We start from the raw sequence: 19678 nt of genomic DNA, 5'->3' as shown, positions 1-19678 counted from the left end.
CTGTACTTTCCCCAGCATTTTCTTTCACTTTTCATTACGGAATATTGTTTCAATATTTATCATACTTTCATTTTAAAATGGCTAAGAAGGAGTGCCGTAAATTCCCTTTTTTCTTTTTGAGCATTTACAATCATCAAAGTGCACAGTAGTGGGGTAGTAAATGCAAGTTGATGAAGCAGACTCTAAGTGGGATCTAAAGGTTAAACACCTAAAAACAGCAAAGACCCAAGTGCTCGCACTGGCTCGCAGATTAAACTTTGCATCTTAATGTGCTGATTTGCATCAGTTTGATATCCAACAAGTCCTCCAAATTTAACAGCCACAAAGGTCGTTTCACTACGCACTCCAGAACGACTCATATAAGCGTTTTCAGAACAAACCATCCTAGGCGTGTTTCTAATCAGGTGCCTCCATCAGCATTAATTGGCAGGACAACATCATTTGTCAAATCACTGTTAAAAATAACTATGTTTTATGGTGTGATAATGCTATGGTTAAGGTCTGGTTAGGTTCAGACACAAAAAACACTTGGCTAGGGTTAGAGAAAGATCATGGGTTGGATTAAAATGATCACTTGAAACATGGTGTGGGTTAAACCTTTTTCATAGTTACGGTTTTTAAAAAACTGTCCCAACTCACAGTTGGAATAGGGAAGTGAGCAGTGGTCTCCTGCTGTCCAAAGTCCACTTTTTGCAAATTAGGATCTAACCAGCCACCCAACCCACCACCTCTGAATATTGGAAATTTGTCACCTTATATAGATGTCATCTGAACTGCACTACTTCTCCAGATAATAATAACTATGGCCACCAGATGGCGTCTGTCACCCAAACGTAATTATACGTCGTTTTTGACGACTGACTTTATGACCTATAGTGTTGGGTTTTTTTGGGAGGACAGGCTCTTCATATCATATACAATACCATGCAGATCCTTCACCTGTCTGCTTCGCCACCTGTCTGTTGCTTACCTTCCTACTAGATGCCTTAAGTCTAACTGCCATTATGATTTTCCATTCCTACCTCCAACTGTCTGTCCCTGTATCTTTTTCCTTTCTCTGGCGTTTCACTGTGACTTCTCTATAGTCCCTGAGTATGCCCTGAGGCAGGTCTACTTATGCAAAACAAGTCCAGATTGGAATTGTCGGTGTGTGAGAGTATTTGTCTGTATGTAAAGCTCCACCCATCCTCCCATTCTTGAAATCTTCTGAAGCCCCACACCTCAAAGCAAACCTACTGAAAATATCCAGGTGAGGCCAAGTCACTCAGCAACGACAAAGGGCCAGCTGGAAGTCAGTCAGGAAACATCTCTTTTACACTGCTTCCCTGTGTCTAAGGTAAGGTGCTTTATCTTTGTCTCTATTTACAAGAGTTGGTAGATAAGGAAAAAATAATAAGGTATAATGAGGTTTCTGAATTTCTGTTCAATTTTAGATACTAAAAAGATATACTAGAAAGGATTCAAGCAGACAGAAATGGTGTAAAATAAAAGGGCAAGGATATTGTTCATCCTGCTTCCTTTCTATCATACAACTAGAAAGATCTTGTATGTCACGGGAAGGAGTCAGCCCTAGCACGTACAAAGGAATGAGATTTGTAAAGACAGATAACTGGAAGCAGTGCGAATAAAACTGTACATGTCTGGTGCTGTAGTCCTCTGGCTGATATGTGTTACCTTGAAAAATGGAAGAAAGTCAGGTTGAAGGTAAAAAGGTAAGATGTGTGAATGACAGAAAAAGAAAGAATAGGGCTCGGAAGAAAAAAAAAGCCACACAAGAGAACAACCCCGCCTTGTTAGCAACAAGCATTGACTCATACAGACATTGTAGACTTGGTGGAGAGAAAAAGTATTTGTAACTAGCTCAACCTGTAGAGCAAGTCACGGTCGAGCATTTATCACGGTGTCAGAGCTGAAAACATAATAGAGACCTCCACTCAAGATCAAAGTAATTTATACATGTATAAAGGGGTCTTCTCTGACTAAGAATTATATTGGTACATTTGGACATCCCTGCCTAATGTCTCACCTGTTCGTCTGATGATAGGAATGTTTATCGTCATTGATTTCTCTCATGAGAATCAAAGCCCTTGTAAGACAGTAATAAAACCAGGAGCATGCACTCGAGCAGTATCTGCATCGCATGAGTGGAAATATTGGAATCAAATGCATCACATAACCTGAGGTTTCTCAGCTGAGAAAGCATGATATGTCTCGTCTGTCACAACAAAGAGAAAGACAAACACACAGCAAAGAGATAGATGAGGCTGACTGCTGTCGGCAGGGAAGGCAACATCACAATCTAGAACAAATAGGAAAACAAATTGTGGTCCAGCTTTGCCATCTCCCTGAGACAAGATATAGTGTTGTCTCTGAGGTTTTCTTTCCTATCCAGGCTGAATGTCAAGGTTTGTGTATGTGTGTGTGTGTGGGAGAGAGAGAAAAATCCAACTGACAAATCATATGCTCTATGTGCAAAAGCAATGAATCATACTGCGCATGCATTTGTGTAAGGGCGAGCGTGTTTGTGTCTGAACATGTAATTTGTGATTTTATCATGGCTTGGTTGCATAAAAAAGGCAAAAAAGACATACTTGAAGATTCAACAAACATTCAACAAAACAAACATACACTTTACAGCCTGTTCTTACATGCTGGAACAAAGTAAAAGTCAGGAACATCAGAGTCCCAAAAGCACAGGCTTAGACACTTTTTAAGATTAATGCCACTGGTTGTATTATCCACTTAGAAAGAGAGGTAAAGTGTAGGTAACATCAGCAGTGATTGAATGTGTCTGGCTTTAGTAGCCTATGTTGTGATTCTGGAGGCATTCATTGAGTCAAGTCTTTTTATGCTGTGTAATTTAATAGTCAGGAATAGTGGATGAGAGAGAAAATAGCAACTGATTTGACAGCTCAATATGTCTACAGTGATGCTAAAATACTGAGGGAAAGTGTTTCTGAATTCAAATACTTGGGATTAGAGGAGACAGAATTGTAATGGAACAGTGGACAGCGAGGCTGTTATCCAACTTGTTCCCACTCAGGCTGTGAGCATTCATCAGAATGAGATGTAAATGTAAAAGCGAAAGCAGATCCTCCTTATGTCCACATTTGCATAACAAAACCAAAAGCATATTTCAAGATGTTTGCACCCTTCGCTCAACATTCACACCTGTCGCTCTAGAACTACCATCCCAAACTATTAGATTTTGGTGCCCCAACAAACACACACATTCTCTATATGTACATGCATGCACATAATCATCCACCAAACCCCAGAGAGAGAGAGGAAATTGAAAAGAGGACATTCGAGAAATCTGAAAGCACATACACACTCACACAAAGAGAAGCACAAAGAAAACAGGTGATCCGTAACAGTTCCATCTTTAAATTCTAAACACCATCAGACCATTAAATCCACATAGTAATATTTTAACTGAAATACCTGTCTCTCTCAGAGCACAGGTCCCATGGTACAGTAATGGCATGTTTAGCATTCACAAATGCTATCCCTTAGCAGTCCTTTAAAGAACCAAGACTGCAGTAGGCATTTGGGATTACAGAGATGACTGTATCTGCCTGCTCAGCCACACTGTTCAAATAGCTGACTGATAGAGTTGAAAGTATTGGTTTTGTCTTTTCAGCAAAGGCAGGCTCCGATGATGACTCACTCATTGATGTGTAATGACTCAGCATTGAAAAGGTAGTTCTGTGTAAATACGGATCAGCTATGGCTAGATGACAGGGAATATGTCTGTGCAAATGATGTCTAGTTGTTGTTTCTTCACAGCTGATTAGCATTTCAAAGTTGTTTTATGTTTGTGGTTGTTTGTTTAGCTTTTGAGGGTTGTGCAATGACACAAATGAAAAATTGTAATGGCTTTGCATAGCATTGCTATTAGTATCATACATATCAATGCAGAAGGCCTGTAATTGTAAAATTTAACTGTATCAAATCTAAAATGTGTTAACTATAATATTCAAAAAGTATTGAATTTTCAGAGAGATGTCTTTTATATAAACTTTTTTTCTTTTTTCTACCTCAGTATCTTTCATTTGGTCCTTTTCCTCTAATTTGAAACTGTGAAACTGATAATAACATTTTTAATGAGGTAACTGCAAATGTGTAAATCTTTAAAGGGGCTATTTTATGCATAATGTTCAGTTTACCCATCAAGAGGAGTACTATTCAGTACTACTGTGAAAACAGTTTTGTAATGTCTTCAAGTCTTCTCTGGAGGGAGCTTCATCACATCTGAAAAAATAACCCCTAATGATGTCATCAGAGGATAGATTTGGAGACTCAGTTCATAACAAATGAACATTTATATATAAATGAATAGCAAAAAGTCTGCATTACAAAGTGGTGATATGGAGTTTGAAAGATTTAAGTGTTTACTAGGCAGGGAAGGTCTGACAAAAGACATTATCCAGTTGCATTATGGCAAATATGGGGTCTAGGGTTTTTGGGTCTTGACATCAGTTTTGACCCTTGTTTTTTTAAAACGGTCTCTCTCTCAAGTGCCCCAACAAGTGCTATACTAAATTGCTGGAGTAACCCTTTAAACCTTGCTGCATAATAGTACAGTGTAGTGTATAATTATGATATTAAATAAATGAAAAGAATGTGCAGTGCTCTTTATCAAATGAATGGAAAAATATATTTTTTTCTATTTGAAATGCTTGAACTACTATCCTTTGACTTATCTACTTTTTTTACTTTTTTGTACCTCAGGGTCATATTATCAAGAACTTCATCTCACAAATCCCACCTGGTCTCCTGAGGAGCTCTTTCATCTCTCTAGCCTCTCCCTTTCACCCCTGAGACAGCAACCATGAACTGGGGTGGACTACAAGCCCTCCTCAGCGGGGTCAATAAATACTCAACCGTGTTCGGTCGTGTCTGGCTCTCCATGGTTTTCGTCTTCCGGGTGATGGTGTTTGTGGTGGCAGCCCAGCGGGTGTGGGGTGATGACAGCAAGGACTTTCTCTGCAACACTGCCCAACCTGGCTGCAACAACGTTTGCTACGACCACATCTTCCCCATCTCCCACATCCGCCTGTGGGCCCTGCAGCTCATCTTCGTCACCTGTCCGTCCCTGATGGTTGTGGGGCACGTCAAGTATCGCGAGAAGAAGGACCTGCAGTACACGGCCTCACACAAGGGTGCCCATCTGTATGCCAACCCTGGAAAGAAACGTGGAGGGCTGTGGTGGACATACCTGGTAAGTACAAAGGCTATGGAAGTTTGTTTTTGGCATTGCTGTACAGTAGATGCCACATATGACAAAAAAGAAAAGACAGAGTAGGGCTTCAGCTTTGACCAAACTGAAGTTAGTCATCTTTAGAAATGTCAAAAATAATTGCCATGGATGAGTGGCTACGTACAGGAGACATTTGTGGAACTAAATATGTTTTGTTTTCGCCTGATAACAATACAATAACAATAACTATTGAAATGTTTAACCATCCCTCCAAGCTAAATTAAAATTGAAGCAATGCTTTCTGAGTTTTCAATTTTGATATCTTTATTATAGATTCTGCATTAGGTCAATCAGTGTTTTGTTTTTTTTTTTTTAATTTTACTTCCAAAATGCACAATGTCTCCAATTATCATCAAAGTCACACCAGTAATGACTGAGAAATCACTTGAATGATGTTTAATGGATGCATAGACAAATCGATCTTTGCGTCTCTTATATTAAACTTCTTGTACAATGTGTCACCCAATTTAACCCTCATTTATCCTCCCTCAGGCGAGTCTAATTTTCAAGGCAGGCTTCGACGCCGGCTTCCTCTACATCTTGCACCACGTCTATGAAGGTTTTGACATGCCCCGCCTATCCAAGTGCTCCCTAGAGCCGTGCCCCAACACAGTGGACTGCTACATATCCCGTCCTACCGAGAAGAAGATCTTTACCCTCTTCATGGTGGTTTCCTCTGCTGTCTGTATCTTCATGTGCATCTGTGAGATGGTGTACTTAATCTGCAAACGTATCCAGAAAGTTGTTAGGAGGAAGATTGAGGCAGACAGGAGGATGTTCGCAGAGAGTCACGAGATGACACCACTGGCAGCGCCCAGATCAGAGTTCAAATCCAAATCATCAGTGAGAGTGGATCCCACAGTCTCTATGCACAACCTCAGTAATATCAACACTGAGAAAGAGGCATCTGAGAAAAAATAATGCACAATATGACAGTGGCCATGTGGAGAGACTGTACAAAGTAGTTATGGTGTCACTGCAAGTACAATACAGTTCAGACTCTGTGGAGAACTGCTGCTCACTACTAAAAAGATATCCATCAATTCAGGGACTTCTGAGACAGAGTTTTGTAAATATTATCGTGTTGAATGACTTTGTTCTGGAACACACACCTTATCCATGCAAGTAAACTCATGAATAAGAAGGATTACAAAGGAAATCAAAGGGATTAGACTATTTTTTTGGAAAAGGTTTATGTGTGTGCATGAATCTGTTTTTTTGTACATGTTTTACTGGCCAGTAATAGGTTTAAGCTGTTCTATGAAGTACTTTGTAAATGAAACTAAGTATAAAAGGGACCCAAGTGATGGAAACACAAACAGTGAATAATTTCCCTGAACATGCACACTGCCCCCTAATGACTAAGCAAAATAAAGCACTTACCTATAGTGGTAGCCCACAAAAATAACACTGAATGGGATTTTGTCCACAAATGTGCAATGCATCATTCAAGAGTTACTTTGACTCATGTTGACATTTTGTGTTCTCGCACTATTAAATCACAATTACTTTAAAAAATGATACATGTATGAACACAATCATACCACTTATACAAAATTATACAAAAGATTTGTAGGTTATATTTTTAAAAGTGAATGAATTAAGTCTCTTGAACTACTATCCTTTATCTTAATATTGTTTTTTGTTTTACATGCTGTATTTATTGTTGTGATGTATAAAGCTATTTCACTGTTAAAATATTTCAGTGTGTGTGTCTTTTGTTCTGTCTGAGAAACTTTTCACAGTTATCATACATAGAAAATTATATTAGGAAAAAAAAGTCTTTTTTTTATGGCTTTTTTGCCCCTTTTCTTTTACTCTTTGTGGCCAAGGGGTATAGTGTATAAAGGGTAGGAGGGTACAGGCTGCTTTTGTTTGTTGAGTTGCTTTGGTAATGCAAAGATCCTGGACAGAGACGTTGATACATGTTTTTGTTTTGTTTTTTTTCCACACGGAGTTCATACTTTTTGCATGACAGTTTCTTTTGTGTTATGTGCCCTGTACCCTTACACATAAAAAAGTTATATAAAGATTTTTTTTTTTTTTAAAGCAATAAAAAAAAAGTTGGTCACAAAAAAAGAATTTATGCTTGACTTGATACAATGAGGGGAAACAGGGAAAAAAGAAAGTGAGAAGATACCATAAAATACATTGAAACAACTCGTGTGAAGTTTTACAATACGGTCCCGTACAAGCATATTATAAAAATGACAGACTCACACAGTAAACCCTATATTACATGCTTATGCAGTGAATAAGTACGCCAGTCAGCAGCATGCTATTCATCATTCTGTCGTCATCAGTTTTTCACTCTGCCGTCCAATCAGAAGCACAGGATGCGGGTGCGGTTTTGACCGATCTGATAATGCACCAATAAAAACCCAGAGCTCAAACGGTTCTGTATCCGCCTTTACGGATAGCTTGTTGAAGGAAGTGAAGTCTGTCAAACATGAGTTTCCACTACGGCCAGGTATCGAAATACTGCTTTTTTCTTATATCTATGTTAATTATAATAACATGTTAATATTGTAGAATAGCTGTATTATCCGTGATATAATCTTTACATAACGTAACTTATGGTTTATGTCATGAAAACACAAGTAACGTTAGCCATTCATTTCCCTGCTATACTGTAGATGCAGGATGTTACAGTGTAGCGTTAAGTTGTTGGTGTTTGTTGGTAATATTTATAATGTTGTGCTTTCTTGAGTCAAACTGTGCCAACATTTGCTGGAGTTGTTCAACATTAACCCATGTAACTGTTATCTCATTTCTGCTGTAACTGACCAGATGCAGTCCTGATAACTTCTGGTTTATGTTATCTGACATACAGTGTAACGTCAGAGCAATACAACGTTAGCATCTAGCTAGGTAGCGTTAACAACTTTCTTGCTTAAATGTAGTAATAATACCTCACTGATAAAATATTCCACTACCAGAAAAAGTAAAAGTAAAACCCTGCATTCAGTAGAGGCACAGGGGCATTATCAGCGAAATGTAGTTATAGTTGAGAAGTAAAAGTACTCAGAATGTTACATTATTATGTAACTATATTGAACTACTGGTCATTATTGCTATTGCAAAGCAGCATTTTAATACTTTAGCTGGGCCAGGTGGATCATTTTACCTATACTTTGTATCCAGGGTTGTTTAATCTATGACAACGCATTATATTTTACAAGCTGTTTACGTGTTTTGTACGTAAAATGTTACTTTGCAGAATAACTGTAATGTGAGATAAATGTAGTATAGTAAAAGTAAAAAGCATTTCCCTAAGAAATGTTGTAGAGAAGTACAAAGTAGAAGACATGTGCCTCAAAATTGTACTTAAGCACAGAACCTGACTTTCCACCATTGAGTACTTTTATAAATATTACAGAAAGTAGCATATCTCAGAATTTAATACTTTTAACTCGTGTTTTTTTAATTTCACAAGAGAGGCTATAAGAGGCTCCATCTAGCAGCAGACAGCTCATTATTCCTTGGATTTATACAGTCTTAGTGAACTTTACTCTTTTCTCTGACTGTAGGGCTATCCAGGAGGAGGTCACCCACCACCAGGTGCTCCATACATGGGAGGTGGTGGTCCTCACCCCTCAGCTCCGTACGGAGGTGCAGCACGTCCACCAGGAGGTCCTTATGGTGGTTATGGAACCCCAGGACATGGAGGGCAGTATGGGCATGCACCAGGGGGTGCTCCCGGTGGGCCTTATGGAGGTTATGGGGGACAGTCTCATGGAACACCTTATGGACACCACGCTCCAGCAGGTAACTACGGGCTGAGAATTGAGCTGTGTAAGCATCTGCTGTACCATTGCCTCTTGGAGTTAAACAGGTATATTCTGAACGCGAGGACACTGCAGATAGCTTTTGATTCCCCTTCTTCATTGCTTGTCTCTCGTTTTCTTCCTCCCTTCCTCTCTGGTGGCATGATGGATAGAAAATGACTTGCGCTCCCAGACAGTCATGTAGAGACAGGGTTCAGTTTGTGCCCCTCAGCAGGATTACACGACTGGAGTGATGACTCCTGTAATACTGAGTGAGGGCTAAACAGAGTAAGAGACAGATGGGTAAAGAGTGTGTTCTGCGTGTATGTGTGTGTGTGTGTGTGTGTGTGTGTGATTACTCTGTTTCCTGTAGCAGCTTAACCCAAGTCAGAACCTGATAGCCTGTGTTGCTATCACTCCCTACAGGGACAGAATCCATCAGGGTCTGGCCTGAAGTGTCACCTGTCCCACTCTTCCCATTCATTTTTCTGACAATCAGCCCTCCCTCCACTCCTCCCCTCGTCTCACACCATATTTTCCAACACTCCCTTTCTCTTCCTTCATGTATTCAGGTAATGGCTTCTTGCCCCAACACTATCTCCGTCCCACTGAGATGACTTTTCCTCAACCCTTGACCCTGCCTCTAGCAACTTTTTTTTTCCACAACCGGTGTCTTATGAAACACAGAGCATTTATAACTAAGGTTGGGGAAGTATTACTCGGCAGGAACATCATCTGGTTTCATAACTGTAGGGAGATTAATTATTCCTGAATTTAGCCACTGCCCCATACTGTAAGATGATACTTTTTATCATAAAATGAACTGAATAGTGGAATTATTAGATAGCATTTACACCTGTCACTAACCAGTATACAAATCTGATGTTTAATGTTTTTGTCACTATTCTCTTACAATTATAATGTTTTTTTACCTTATGCACACTTTCTTCCAGCAAGTAAAATGTAAACATCTACTAACTAACTAACTCAACCACATTTGAAATTAGCCTAGTTGTAGGACTTGTATTTGGCATGTCAATTACATAAAGAGTATATTCCGTGTTATGGTCCTTATATACCAAACTCTGCTCTAAACCAGCTCCTTCTAAACATCAAAGGCAAAGACTGAGCTAAGCACAGATGTATTATTTTTTATGATCAACTTTCTGCTTGATAGAGTCAGCACAGTTGCAACTGTAAGACAGTAGAAGCACATTTCTTCATCTCCCAATAAATGAATAATTATTTTGCACTGGAGCAAGGCAGTTGCTTCATTTCCAAGAAACATCACTTTTCTCTCTTGTACTATTTCTTTTTTATTTCTCCACTCATTTCCGTTACTCCTCAAAGAGCTGAGAGATTCACTGAAGTAATAACTGGTAGAAAATATAAGGATGGGAAATAATAAAGAGAATAAATCAAACTAGTTGTCTCGGAGAGAAGAAGAAGAAGAAGAGGAAAACAGTGTTGGAAACGAGGGCATGCTAAGAAAACAATCTTCTGCCGTTGGACATTTTCAAAGTCCATCTGAACCCCCCGTCTTTCCTCCTTCACCCTATTACTACTCTTATTTTCCCTCTCTGTAGGTAACATCCCCCCTGGTGTTAACCTTGAGGCATACCAGTGGTTCCAGAGTGTTGACACAGACCACAGCGGCTTCATCAACCTTAAGGAGCTGAAGCAGGCACTTGTCAACTCCAACTGGTCTGCCTTCAATGACGAGACCTGCCTCATGATGATCAGTAAGTCATACAGTTGCAGCCAAACGACATGTTCAACAGAGTGTGAGTGTGTGGTCACTCCGTGTGTACGAGTTGATTATAAATGCTTTGACAGTGTCTCTTGAAGCGTAATGACACAAAAATCTTAACTACGTAAAATACCTTCAGAGACCTGAATAGCTACAGCAAGAAGGAGATGACATTATTAAGGAAAAACGAAGGACTTAAGGAGCAGTGGGGAAAAGAACGTAGGCTAGTTTTTTATGTGATTAGCACGCTAAATCTCCCATACAGCTAAAGAGAAATCGTATCTGTTTTTAAAAGGATAAATTTCGACAGCCAGGAGTCAGTAAGCCTAGAAAATTACTGATTCACAATTGTCTCGGTGCCTGTTAGTTGTGCAAGTATCCCTACATTCCAGTTGCATTTGCCAGGCGATGACTAATATGCTCCATTACCATAATGAGAAATGTGTGATTCTGTGTGTTACTAGTAGATAAAATGAGGAGAAGATCCACAATGATAGATGACGGACTTACTGGAAACATGCCGAAAATGCACTTCACATTTATACTTCCTTGGGAAAGAACGTGGAACCTAAAAAAAAAACTTAAAAAAAAAAAAAACACGGTTGTTTGACTTCACATGATGTGTTTTGTATTTCCTGTTAGACATGTTTGACAAGACGCGGACAGGCCGTATGGACCTGTTTGGCTTCTCAGCCCTGTGGGACTACATGCAGAGGTGGAGAGCTCTGTTTCAGCAATATGACAGAGACCGCTCAGGATGTATCAGTGGCCCAGAGCTGCACCAAGGTATCCCTGATTGTGTTGGTGTTAAAGATGGTTTCATTAATTGGGATATGTCTCATAACTTTTGCAAATAAAAACCATGATTGAGATAATTAATGTTTTTCTATCTCACAACATTTAAAAAAAAATTAAGACCAAAATAAGACCTAAGACCTTTACCGGAAAAAGACTGATTCATTCCTTTCTCGTTTCTCTTAACTCCTTTCCTCCTCACGCCTGTCCCTCTCAGCCCTCGCACAGATGGGCTACAACCTGAGTCCCCAGTTTTCTGAGCAGTTGGTGCGTCGCTACATCGTGCGAGGCGGGCCGCATGGCATCCAGCTGGACCGCTTCATCCAGGTGTGCACCCAACTCCAGAGCATGACGCAGGCCTTCAGGGAGAGAGACACAGCCATGACGGGCAACGTCCGCCTCAACTATGAAGAGTTCCTTTCTTGTGCCATCACCAGGCTCATGTGAGCCTCATTCCACTGACAATGCCTCTGCACTGTGGTTGCACAGAGTCATTCCATGTTCAGGTCATATTTTGTTCAGTTTCCAAAGTGCTCCCACCTGTTTGTTTGCATACAGGATATCAACAAGTACACATTATTCCGTGGCTTGTTGCTGTAAATAGACAAAGCCTAACACCATGGACCTTCAGTGGCGATCTTAAAGGTTCTGGATAGCTTCACCAGAGGCCAGCAGGAAAGTGACTGTGGCTTCATAACATAAGTCACCGCATGCTGTACTTTCTTGTTAACAATCATAATTTTACCACAGATGCCTTGGTGATATTAACCATTAGCAAGTTTGTTTTTTATTAGTACCAGTATTTCTCAGTTATAATACTGATAAAATTACATTTAACTTGGCACTTGTTTACACGTTTAATTAACTGAAAGTAGACCTGAGAGCCCCGCTGACCACATATCTATCAGGACTGAAACAGTATAAAGTCTTGACTAGAGGAGGTAACAGGAAATAAATGAAAGAATAAGATCAATAGTAGTAAATGAAATGCATTAGACTGCATTTCATTTACTATGCTGACATTAACATGTTCATGTGCCATTTAAACGACCATACTTTTTGAACTGTATGTGTATCAGGGGTATTCAGCAGTTCCTAAAGATACCTCTATGCAATGCTTGAACATTTGTGTGTATTGCAATGTGTGTATTTGAAACAAAAAAAGACCAGATTTTTTTATACTAGAATTATTCTCATACTCTCATGTGCAGTGGGATTTTGTTAAAGCTTTGTTACTAATTGATTTAGAGTTAGCATATTAAAAATAAGGAACACGTTTATTATAATATTTGCAAAATGGATCTGTGACGAAAAGAGACACAAAGCACTAAATGAAAAGTGTCCCCACTTATGTTTGCAAGTGTCACCTCTAAGAAAATTCAATGATTGTTAGGCCAGTACATTTAGTATCTGTATTTACTGATTATACACCCCACTGACATATGTATCCTGAAATCATTAAACATGCCAAAATTGTTCGTCATGCCAAAGACAAATAAATGCTTTTGTATCATATTTTGATGTATTGATATTCTTGACTGAGAACTATTCAAAATAATGCAAGAACACAACTAGCTACATTTTAATACCACTTTACAGTCAATATGAAAAATTTGGCAAAAGCTGGTGAGTTGTTTTTAGTATAAGTAGTTGCTTACAGTAAAGTGCACATACATGTGAGCTTGGCTTGAGGTTTTTTCTGTCTAAAAAGCAAGAGAACAATAATTATGAGTACATAAATTTAGGAAAATACTTTCAGAATTGATATATCCCAGCAAAAGTGCAGTTGCTAATGTGGTTTCTTTAACAACAGTTATGGCTGACCTGTAGCCTCAAAATGCCCAAAATCAGTTGCTCATTTCTCTCTCTGTAGGGCAGATTGGTCACACAAAAGAGCAAAAGAGTTTCTGTCTTTCCTTTCCACATCTGGTACTTCTTTCCCTCACCATCTGTTACCCTGCTTGATCACAGTCTGTGTCAAAAGTCCTCCTGCTTCTCCCCGTCTCATTTCAAATCAAAGGCAATCCATCAAATTCTCTTGTGCATCTTTTTTGGTCATATCTCACATCCATCTCCTCCTTACCCCTCCCTCTCAGTCTTAATCTGAGCTAAACTTAGCTGTCCCAGGTCCTTAAGCACACTTTGTGCCATATTCTCCCTGCCACCTCCCCTGTACTGTTGACACGTTACCTGAACATGCCTGTGGTTTTGTGTCTGGACTGCCTTCAAAAAGATGAAGTTTGGAGATTTACCAGTATGGCCAAAAGTGTGCCATGCTTGAAGGTTTCAGCCCATGGAGAGGAATGCAGCAGTCTTTTTCTGGCTTGTGTGATTCAGCAGTGATTTAACTTAAGTCCTGATTGTCATTTCCTGTGTAATGAGGAAATTTTCCACCACTGACCATGCCTGACATCTGTAATTAACTTGGGCAAATAGAGCAGGTCTACGGAGCTTCAGTTAGTGGGGATGGGATGCTCCACTGTGTCAGCCTCAATTTGTGATTTGGATTGATAAGCCAGTTGTATTTTTACATAAAAATCTTGGCTAGTGCAGCTTTAAATCTCATTTACTAATAAACAGGATCTGATGAAATAATCCTGGCACTGCTGGGGTTGCTGGTAAAGCAGAACTGGCACTAGTAATGTTGTTCCCTGCAGGGGAATGAGCACATTTCACTTTATCTGACAGGACTGATCAAATGCCAGTTCTGGCAACTACGAGATGGACAGCACAGAGAGAAGAACTGCTTAAAAGAAGCATTTTCAAACACAAAGCATAATCACCCACACAGAATCTAGTCAATCACAATAATTTCAGCAGTCATTTGAAGTAGTGACAATATAAAAAATTTGGATATAGCACCTTTTTTTAACTCTTCCCCTCTGCACAAATGACCAGTGAGTCAGAATTGGTCATCGCTTGATGACAGGCTGCATTCCAGTCACCATAGATCACCTCTCTGCCCAGCACATTGCACGAGTACAGTTTTATGGCAAACGTTTGGGCCTGGGAACTGAAATATCAGTGTCATCAATCATACATGGGTTTCCAAAGAACACTTACTGATTTGCTACCCAGACACTACAGTAGCATAGAGGAATATTTTCTTCCTGCTATATTCAGCTCTGCAATTTATGGTTTCCCACTAGATGACTGGAATTTATTCAATTTCTCTGAATTCCTCATAAGTTAAAAGTAAACAAAAGCAAAGCCTCTAAAACTGTTTCTTTATATACAGAGCCTGTGATATTGGCTCTGTCTTTATATGCCAAACTGTGCTTTAAACAACAACAACAACAAAAAAAGCTATCTTAGCACTTGAGGGGGTTGTCATCCAAGCGGAGTACCTCACATCTTGTCAGTGTATGACACAATGACAGATCTGTCAGCCTTTTCACAAGTGTTCCTTGACAGAGGGATTTTGTGCAAGAATGCCATTGAATGTTTGAAGACAGAGATGGTGTGTTGTTGTTACGTGGTTTTTCAGGTTATTTAGAATACGACAAGTTCAACGTTGTGAGAATATTTATTTAAATGAGATGAAATTGATTTCTGTGGGAACATTGTTTTGTTTCAGTTATCAAAGGATATACAAACAAATGAATTAAATTGTATTTATTGAAGTTGACATAATATGCAGCGTGGTTAGTGGATTACTATTCTAGTTTCATTTTCTGTTTAATTATTCAATTTTAATTAACAATTGTCTACATTTGAAAGGTGATCTTAACTGCATGTATTTATTGTTTAGTCATTACCAAAGTAATGGTTTTAGGTATTACACAATTTACTGGTACCAATTACTATCTGTACCAGTATCATTCCCCTTGTGTTTCATGAAACATGTACAGTAAACACAATTTAGCTTCCTCACTTCTAAGCAGTGTAACATTTCTACCACTAGGCGGTGCTAAAACACCGAGGAAGACGCAGCCAAAACTTTCTTGGTTACAGCAAAGTGAGTCTCTGCAGCCAATGAGAAAACTCGCCACCAGGAAGTCTACAAACAGACACGGAAGTTGCGTTGATCCACTGCTGCACCAACGTGCTAACGGTAAAGGTGAGTGAAATAACCTAATGTCATAGTTACACAGACATAAAATATACAGATAGGGAGATAACTACCATTCGGACTATTTTTTTTTGCAAACGTAGCAGGTTCAGGTTTGGCGTTAGAGTTGCCATAAATTGCCGGTTAACAATCCCGCTTTTACAAGCGGTTTCGTAAAATGACTTCCGCGCAGTGCATGATTCAGTACTTTAAAAACACATTTATCTTTATGAAATTTTGGCTATAAGCTCACATTTCAGATGCAGTGTCAAGTTTGTTTGAGCCCTGTTCCGTGAGATATTCTCTGCTGTGTTTTGAACCGAGGCAATGCAGAACTCCATAAGAAAGTTGCAATTTCATTTGTTTTGCTTATGTGAGAAGTAACATAAACGGTGTCGAACATAAATAAGTAACATTTGTTTATCTAGAGGAACCGCTTTTCACTTCGGCGAGCACGCAATTCACTAACAAACGCAAATCATTCTACAAATGTAAATTTGTGCGTACGGTTAACGTTATTTTTGACATTTAAGGACTTAGCATGAGTTTAACAGCAACGTTGACATAACCGAGATGTTGTCATTAGAGAGAAAACTATTGTTTCTCTGCTACTGGCTCTCTCGATTGTCCCCCAGCTATTTGTTTGTGTGCTATTTCTGTTGTTGCTTGTAGCTAGTCGGTGAGAAGGTGAGCATGACATCAGAAGGACATTAAGGTGTTATGTCACTGACAGGTGTCTGCCTGACGTCTCCCTGTTGAACATGGTATACAAACACAATACCTGTATGAATACAGTCTATTTGCACATTTTAGATAAATAACTAAATATATAAGGGCTGAACAATTTTGAAAAAATATCTAATTGTAATTATTTTGACTGATATTGCAATTGCAATATAATTGGCAGTATTAGTAGAAAAGATCATTTTTACATAATTATTCTTATTTTAATTGAAAAACATATTAAAATGATGATGGCACTTGTGATGATGGTGATCTGTACTAAACATGGTTTCTTAAGCCTGTAGAATATGATGTGTATTCCAGGACATATTTAAGTTAAAACGGTATTTTAACACACATTTCACCTTTATCAAATATTGTGCCTCCTGCCATTTGAAAATGGCAGTAGGCCATATTGCCATTTCAATGAAATGTATGTAATGTATGTATATATATATATATATTTATATATGTGTGTGTGTGTGTGTGTGTGTGTTTGTATTGTATATTAGAAATAGATTGAAATACTTTCTTTACTTCTACAATTTTTAGAAAATACCTCCAAATTTTTCCCATGTCTAATGAAGACTGTTATTATTATTATCTCACTACTTTTGATTTAATGATTCAAAATGTGAAAAACACTTTTACTCACCTGGCTCTCCTGCATGGTTTGCAGCCTCACACAGCAGAAAATATGATTTTAATATGAGTACTTTCATTCTGGTGATAGTCTGTTTGGTGATTGAATTTAGATACATGCTGTAGGTACATTTACCAGCTGGGAAGAAATGTTTGTCAGAATATCAGTCATCAAATCAGGGGTAGTCAAGTGGTTAAAGTACCGCAGCATTGCCAGTTTGTGTCTGACTGGGGGCCTTTGTTACATGTCATTCCCCATCTCTATCTCCCCTTATTTCCTCTAATCTCTCAACTGTTACTATCAAATAAAGGCATAAATAATGCCATTAGAATCATTTTATTATTATTCTCATCATTAAAAATCATCAAATCTTTATCAGAACTAGTGAGGTATAGTCATATTTCTAAATCCTCTTTTTTTATGTGTGAATGACACTTAACTTTTTCTTTCAACTGTAATACTGTAATTATCCTTTAATGTAAGCTGAAATCCACTTACCCTTTATTCTGATTTCCCCCCCTGGGAGCTAGAGCGGTGTGCAGTCATGTGGCCAGTAGTTTGGACAGCGATGCGGACCTACGCCCCTTACGTCACCTTCCCGGTGGCTTTTGTGGTCGGAGCAGTGGGCTACCACCTGGAGTGGTTCATCAGGGGGACCCCCAAACCTCGAGAGGAGGAGAAGAGCATCCTGGAACTGAGGGAGGAGAGGAAGCTGCAGGAACAAGTGGGGATGGACAGCACACAGGTGCTTAGCCTCAAAGAGAAATTGGAGTTCGCACCCAAAGCGGCTCTAAACAGGAACCGACCTGAAAAGAGCTAACCCGTCCTGCTGTGAGTGACTCATGTCCAGTAGGAGGATAGTGCATTGGGAGCAAAGGGGACAACCAGAGGGCCAAAACACCCGTTCTTCCAGTTCAACATGGCAACACACCCTCACTCCTGGCCACCTAAAAGCATCAGCATGCCTGTGTAAATATCAGACACTTTGTGGAAGCTAAAGGACAGTTAGAGAGTAAATACATACCACTCTGTTGAGTCAAATATAGCTTATATGTGCTGTATGTGGTTAAAACACCTTAAAACCCTATGTGACTTCAAATGAAACCTTCAGCTGTCTCTGATAACAAGGTTTGATGCGGTTTGGTCTTCCTTTTGTCCTCTGGCTCAAAGAAAAGAACATTTTCTGTTTTATTTAAACCTAGTCGTCGTTCCATGACACAAATTGTATTGTGTCTTTACTATAAAACACACAAATGTCACAAATGTTCATTTTCTTTGATTTTTTTTTTTTTTTGATGCAAGAGGCCTGTCACAAAGTATTTCTCCTTTAATCTTTTGTGTATGTTACAAGAAAGGACTTGTGATTGTGAACATAAAAGCGCAGGAGGAAAGACAGGTTGTTGTTGTAGTTCTTTTTATCTCATGTAACCTTTCATGGTATGTGACAAAATAAGCCAACGTTGTGGGAGGTCTCTCTGGAAGATTAAGCTGCTTAGTCCTATTGTCTGGAACATCTACACACTGCTTTCATTTTAGAAAGTTGTGAAGGTTTGCGAACTAAATGTTTTAATTGTGGTTGATGTAGCTGTATATGACAAATAAAGGCTGATTGCTGAACAAGTCTGCCCTACTGACACCTCAGGTAATCGGCATCTCACAGTATTTTTGACATAAGCAGTTCATCTACTGATTCATTCTGACTAAGTAATAAAACAAAAGCTTCTGTTTCTGTTTTATTTTTGGTCACTTGTGTTACTGCTGTATTGTTTCACATTCAAGTCTCAAGAAATATCTGATCCCACCAGATTATGAAGCGACTGTTGCCAAGGACAAAAAAATAACATCAAAGTCAAAGGAAGGACGTAATGACTCTGCTCATTCAGCTTCAGGGAGGAAATTATTTTCGAGGGAACACGGTAGACAAAGCAGTCCTAAAGAGGGAAATCACAACCTCATTCAACTTTAGAAATGTGACCTATTGTCTGTTTCATGTTCTGTGTGGCACAAAGTTCATTAAAGACTAAAAGTTAAAATCCAAATGATAAGCATGTTATTTTGTGGGCTAAAACAGTGAATCACACGCAAATGTGCTTTTGTGATAGTCTTGGATGAAACAGTCATTGACAAGCATAATGTTCAAGCTATTATTGCTGATGTATGTTTATCCAGTATTAATGCTTTCAAATACAGACTACATTGTTTTCATGCCTGGACATTGCCATCAACTGTCACGTGCATGATACCACCACAGAAACATAGATCACAGCGTGAAAGCATTCCTTTTGGTACAGACATTACTAGAATAACACGAGCTAAAATTTAGCATGTCCTTTTAAGGGTGGGTTTCTTCTCTTTATCTCACAATTCATTGTGAAAGATTTATATTGTAGTCCAACAAAAACATTGATTCACCTTCATTGCCCAGCTTGAGATGAGGTCTTGTTTGATAATTTGGTTTGGTCATGAAACTAAAATGTGCATTTTTTGGAATGATACAGTGCTGACAGAGCATATAGGACGACTGTCGTTTTAATAAGAGGGAACGCTTCCACACAGTTCTTCAATAAAGTCTTCATTACTCTCTAATTAAAGCAAGAGGAGTGGTGTGGTCAGGAAACCAACTTGAATAAGAATTCAAGATGGATTGAAGGCACAGAAGTTACTGCTGTTGTAAATGCTCCAAAAT

The 19678-nt window shown here is 38.9% G+C and overlaps 3 protein-coding genes across 4 annotated transcripts; all 3 read left to right on the top strand.

Annotated features, from left to right (window-relative positions):
- The first annotated feature begins 1254 nt into the window (after positions 1 to 1254).
- Positions 1255 to 6908, top strand: gjb9b (gap junction protein beta 9b). The gene is made up of 3 exons (XM_044335897.1): positions 1255 to 1336; positions 4735 to 5224; positions 5756 to 6908. Exons 2-3 carry the CDS (start codon positions 4835 to 4837, stop codon positions 6182 to 6184), a joined length of 819 nt encoding a protein of 272 aa, XP_044191832.1. The 5' UTR covers positions 1255 to 1336; positions 4735 to 4834; the 3' UTR covers positions 6185 to 6908.
- Positions 6909 to 7649: 741 nt separating this feature from the next.
- On the top strand, positions 7650 to 13090 carry pef1 (penta-EF-hand domain containing 1). The gene is made up of 5 exons (XM_044336514.1): positions 7650 to 7733; positions 8794 to 9031; positions 10617 to 10772; positions 11423 to 11566; positions 11793 to 13090. Exons 1-5 carry the CDS (start codon positions 7713 to 7715, stop codon positions 12020 to 12022), a joined length of 789 nt encoding a protein of 262 aa, XP_044192449.1. The 5' UTR covers positions 7650 to 7712; the 3' UTR covers positions 12023 to 13090.
- A 2454-nt stretch (positions 13091 to 15544) lies between these two features.
- On the top strand, positions 15545 to 19031 carry smim12 (small integral membrane protein 12). 2 transcript variants are annotated; one of them, XM_044336482.1, is made up of 2 exons: positions 15545 to 15635; positions 17523 to 19031. In XM_044336482.1, exons 1-2 carry the CDS (start codon positions 15551 to 15553, stop codon positions 17810 to 17812), a joined length of 375 nt encoding a protein of 124 aa, XP_044192417.1. In that variant the 5' UTR covers positions 15545 to 15550; the 3' UTR covers positions 17813 to 19031. The 2 variants fall into 2 exon arrangements, with proteins under 2 accessions (XP_044192417.1, XP_044192418.1); XM_044336483.1 differs by having other exon boundaries at positions 15583 to 15629.
- Positions 19032 to 19678: the final 647 nt, after the last annotated feature.

The sequence above is a fragment of the Thunnus albacares genome, chromosome 19, assembly GCF_914725855.1.
Source record: "Thunnus albacares chromosome 19, fThuAlb1.1, whole genome shotgun sequence".
Taxonomy (NCBI): Eukaryota; Metazoa; Chordata; class Actinopteri; order Scombriformes; family Scombridae; genus Thunnus; species Thunnus albacares.
This window is presented reverse-complemented; position numbering and strand designations above follow the sequence as displayed.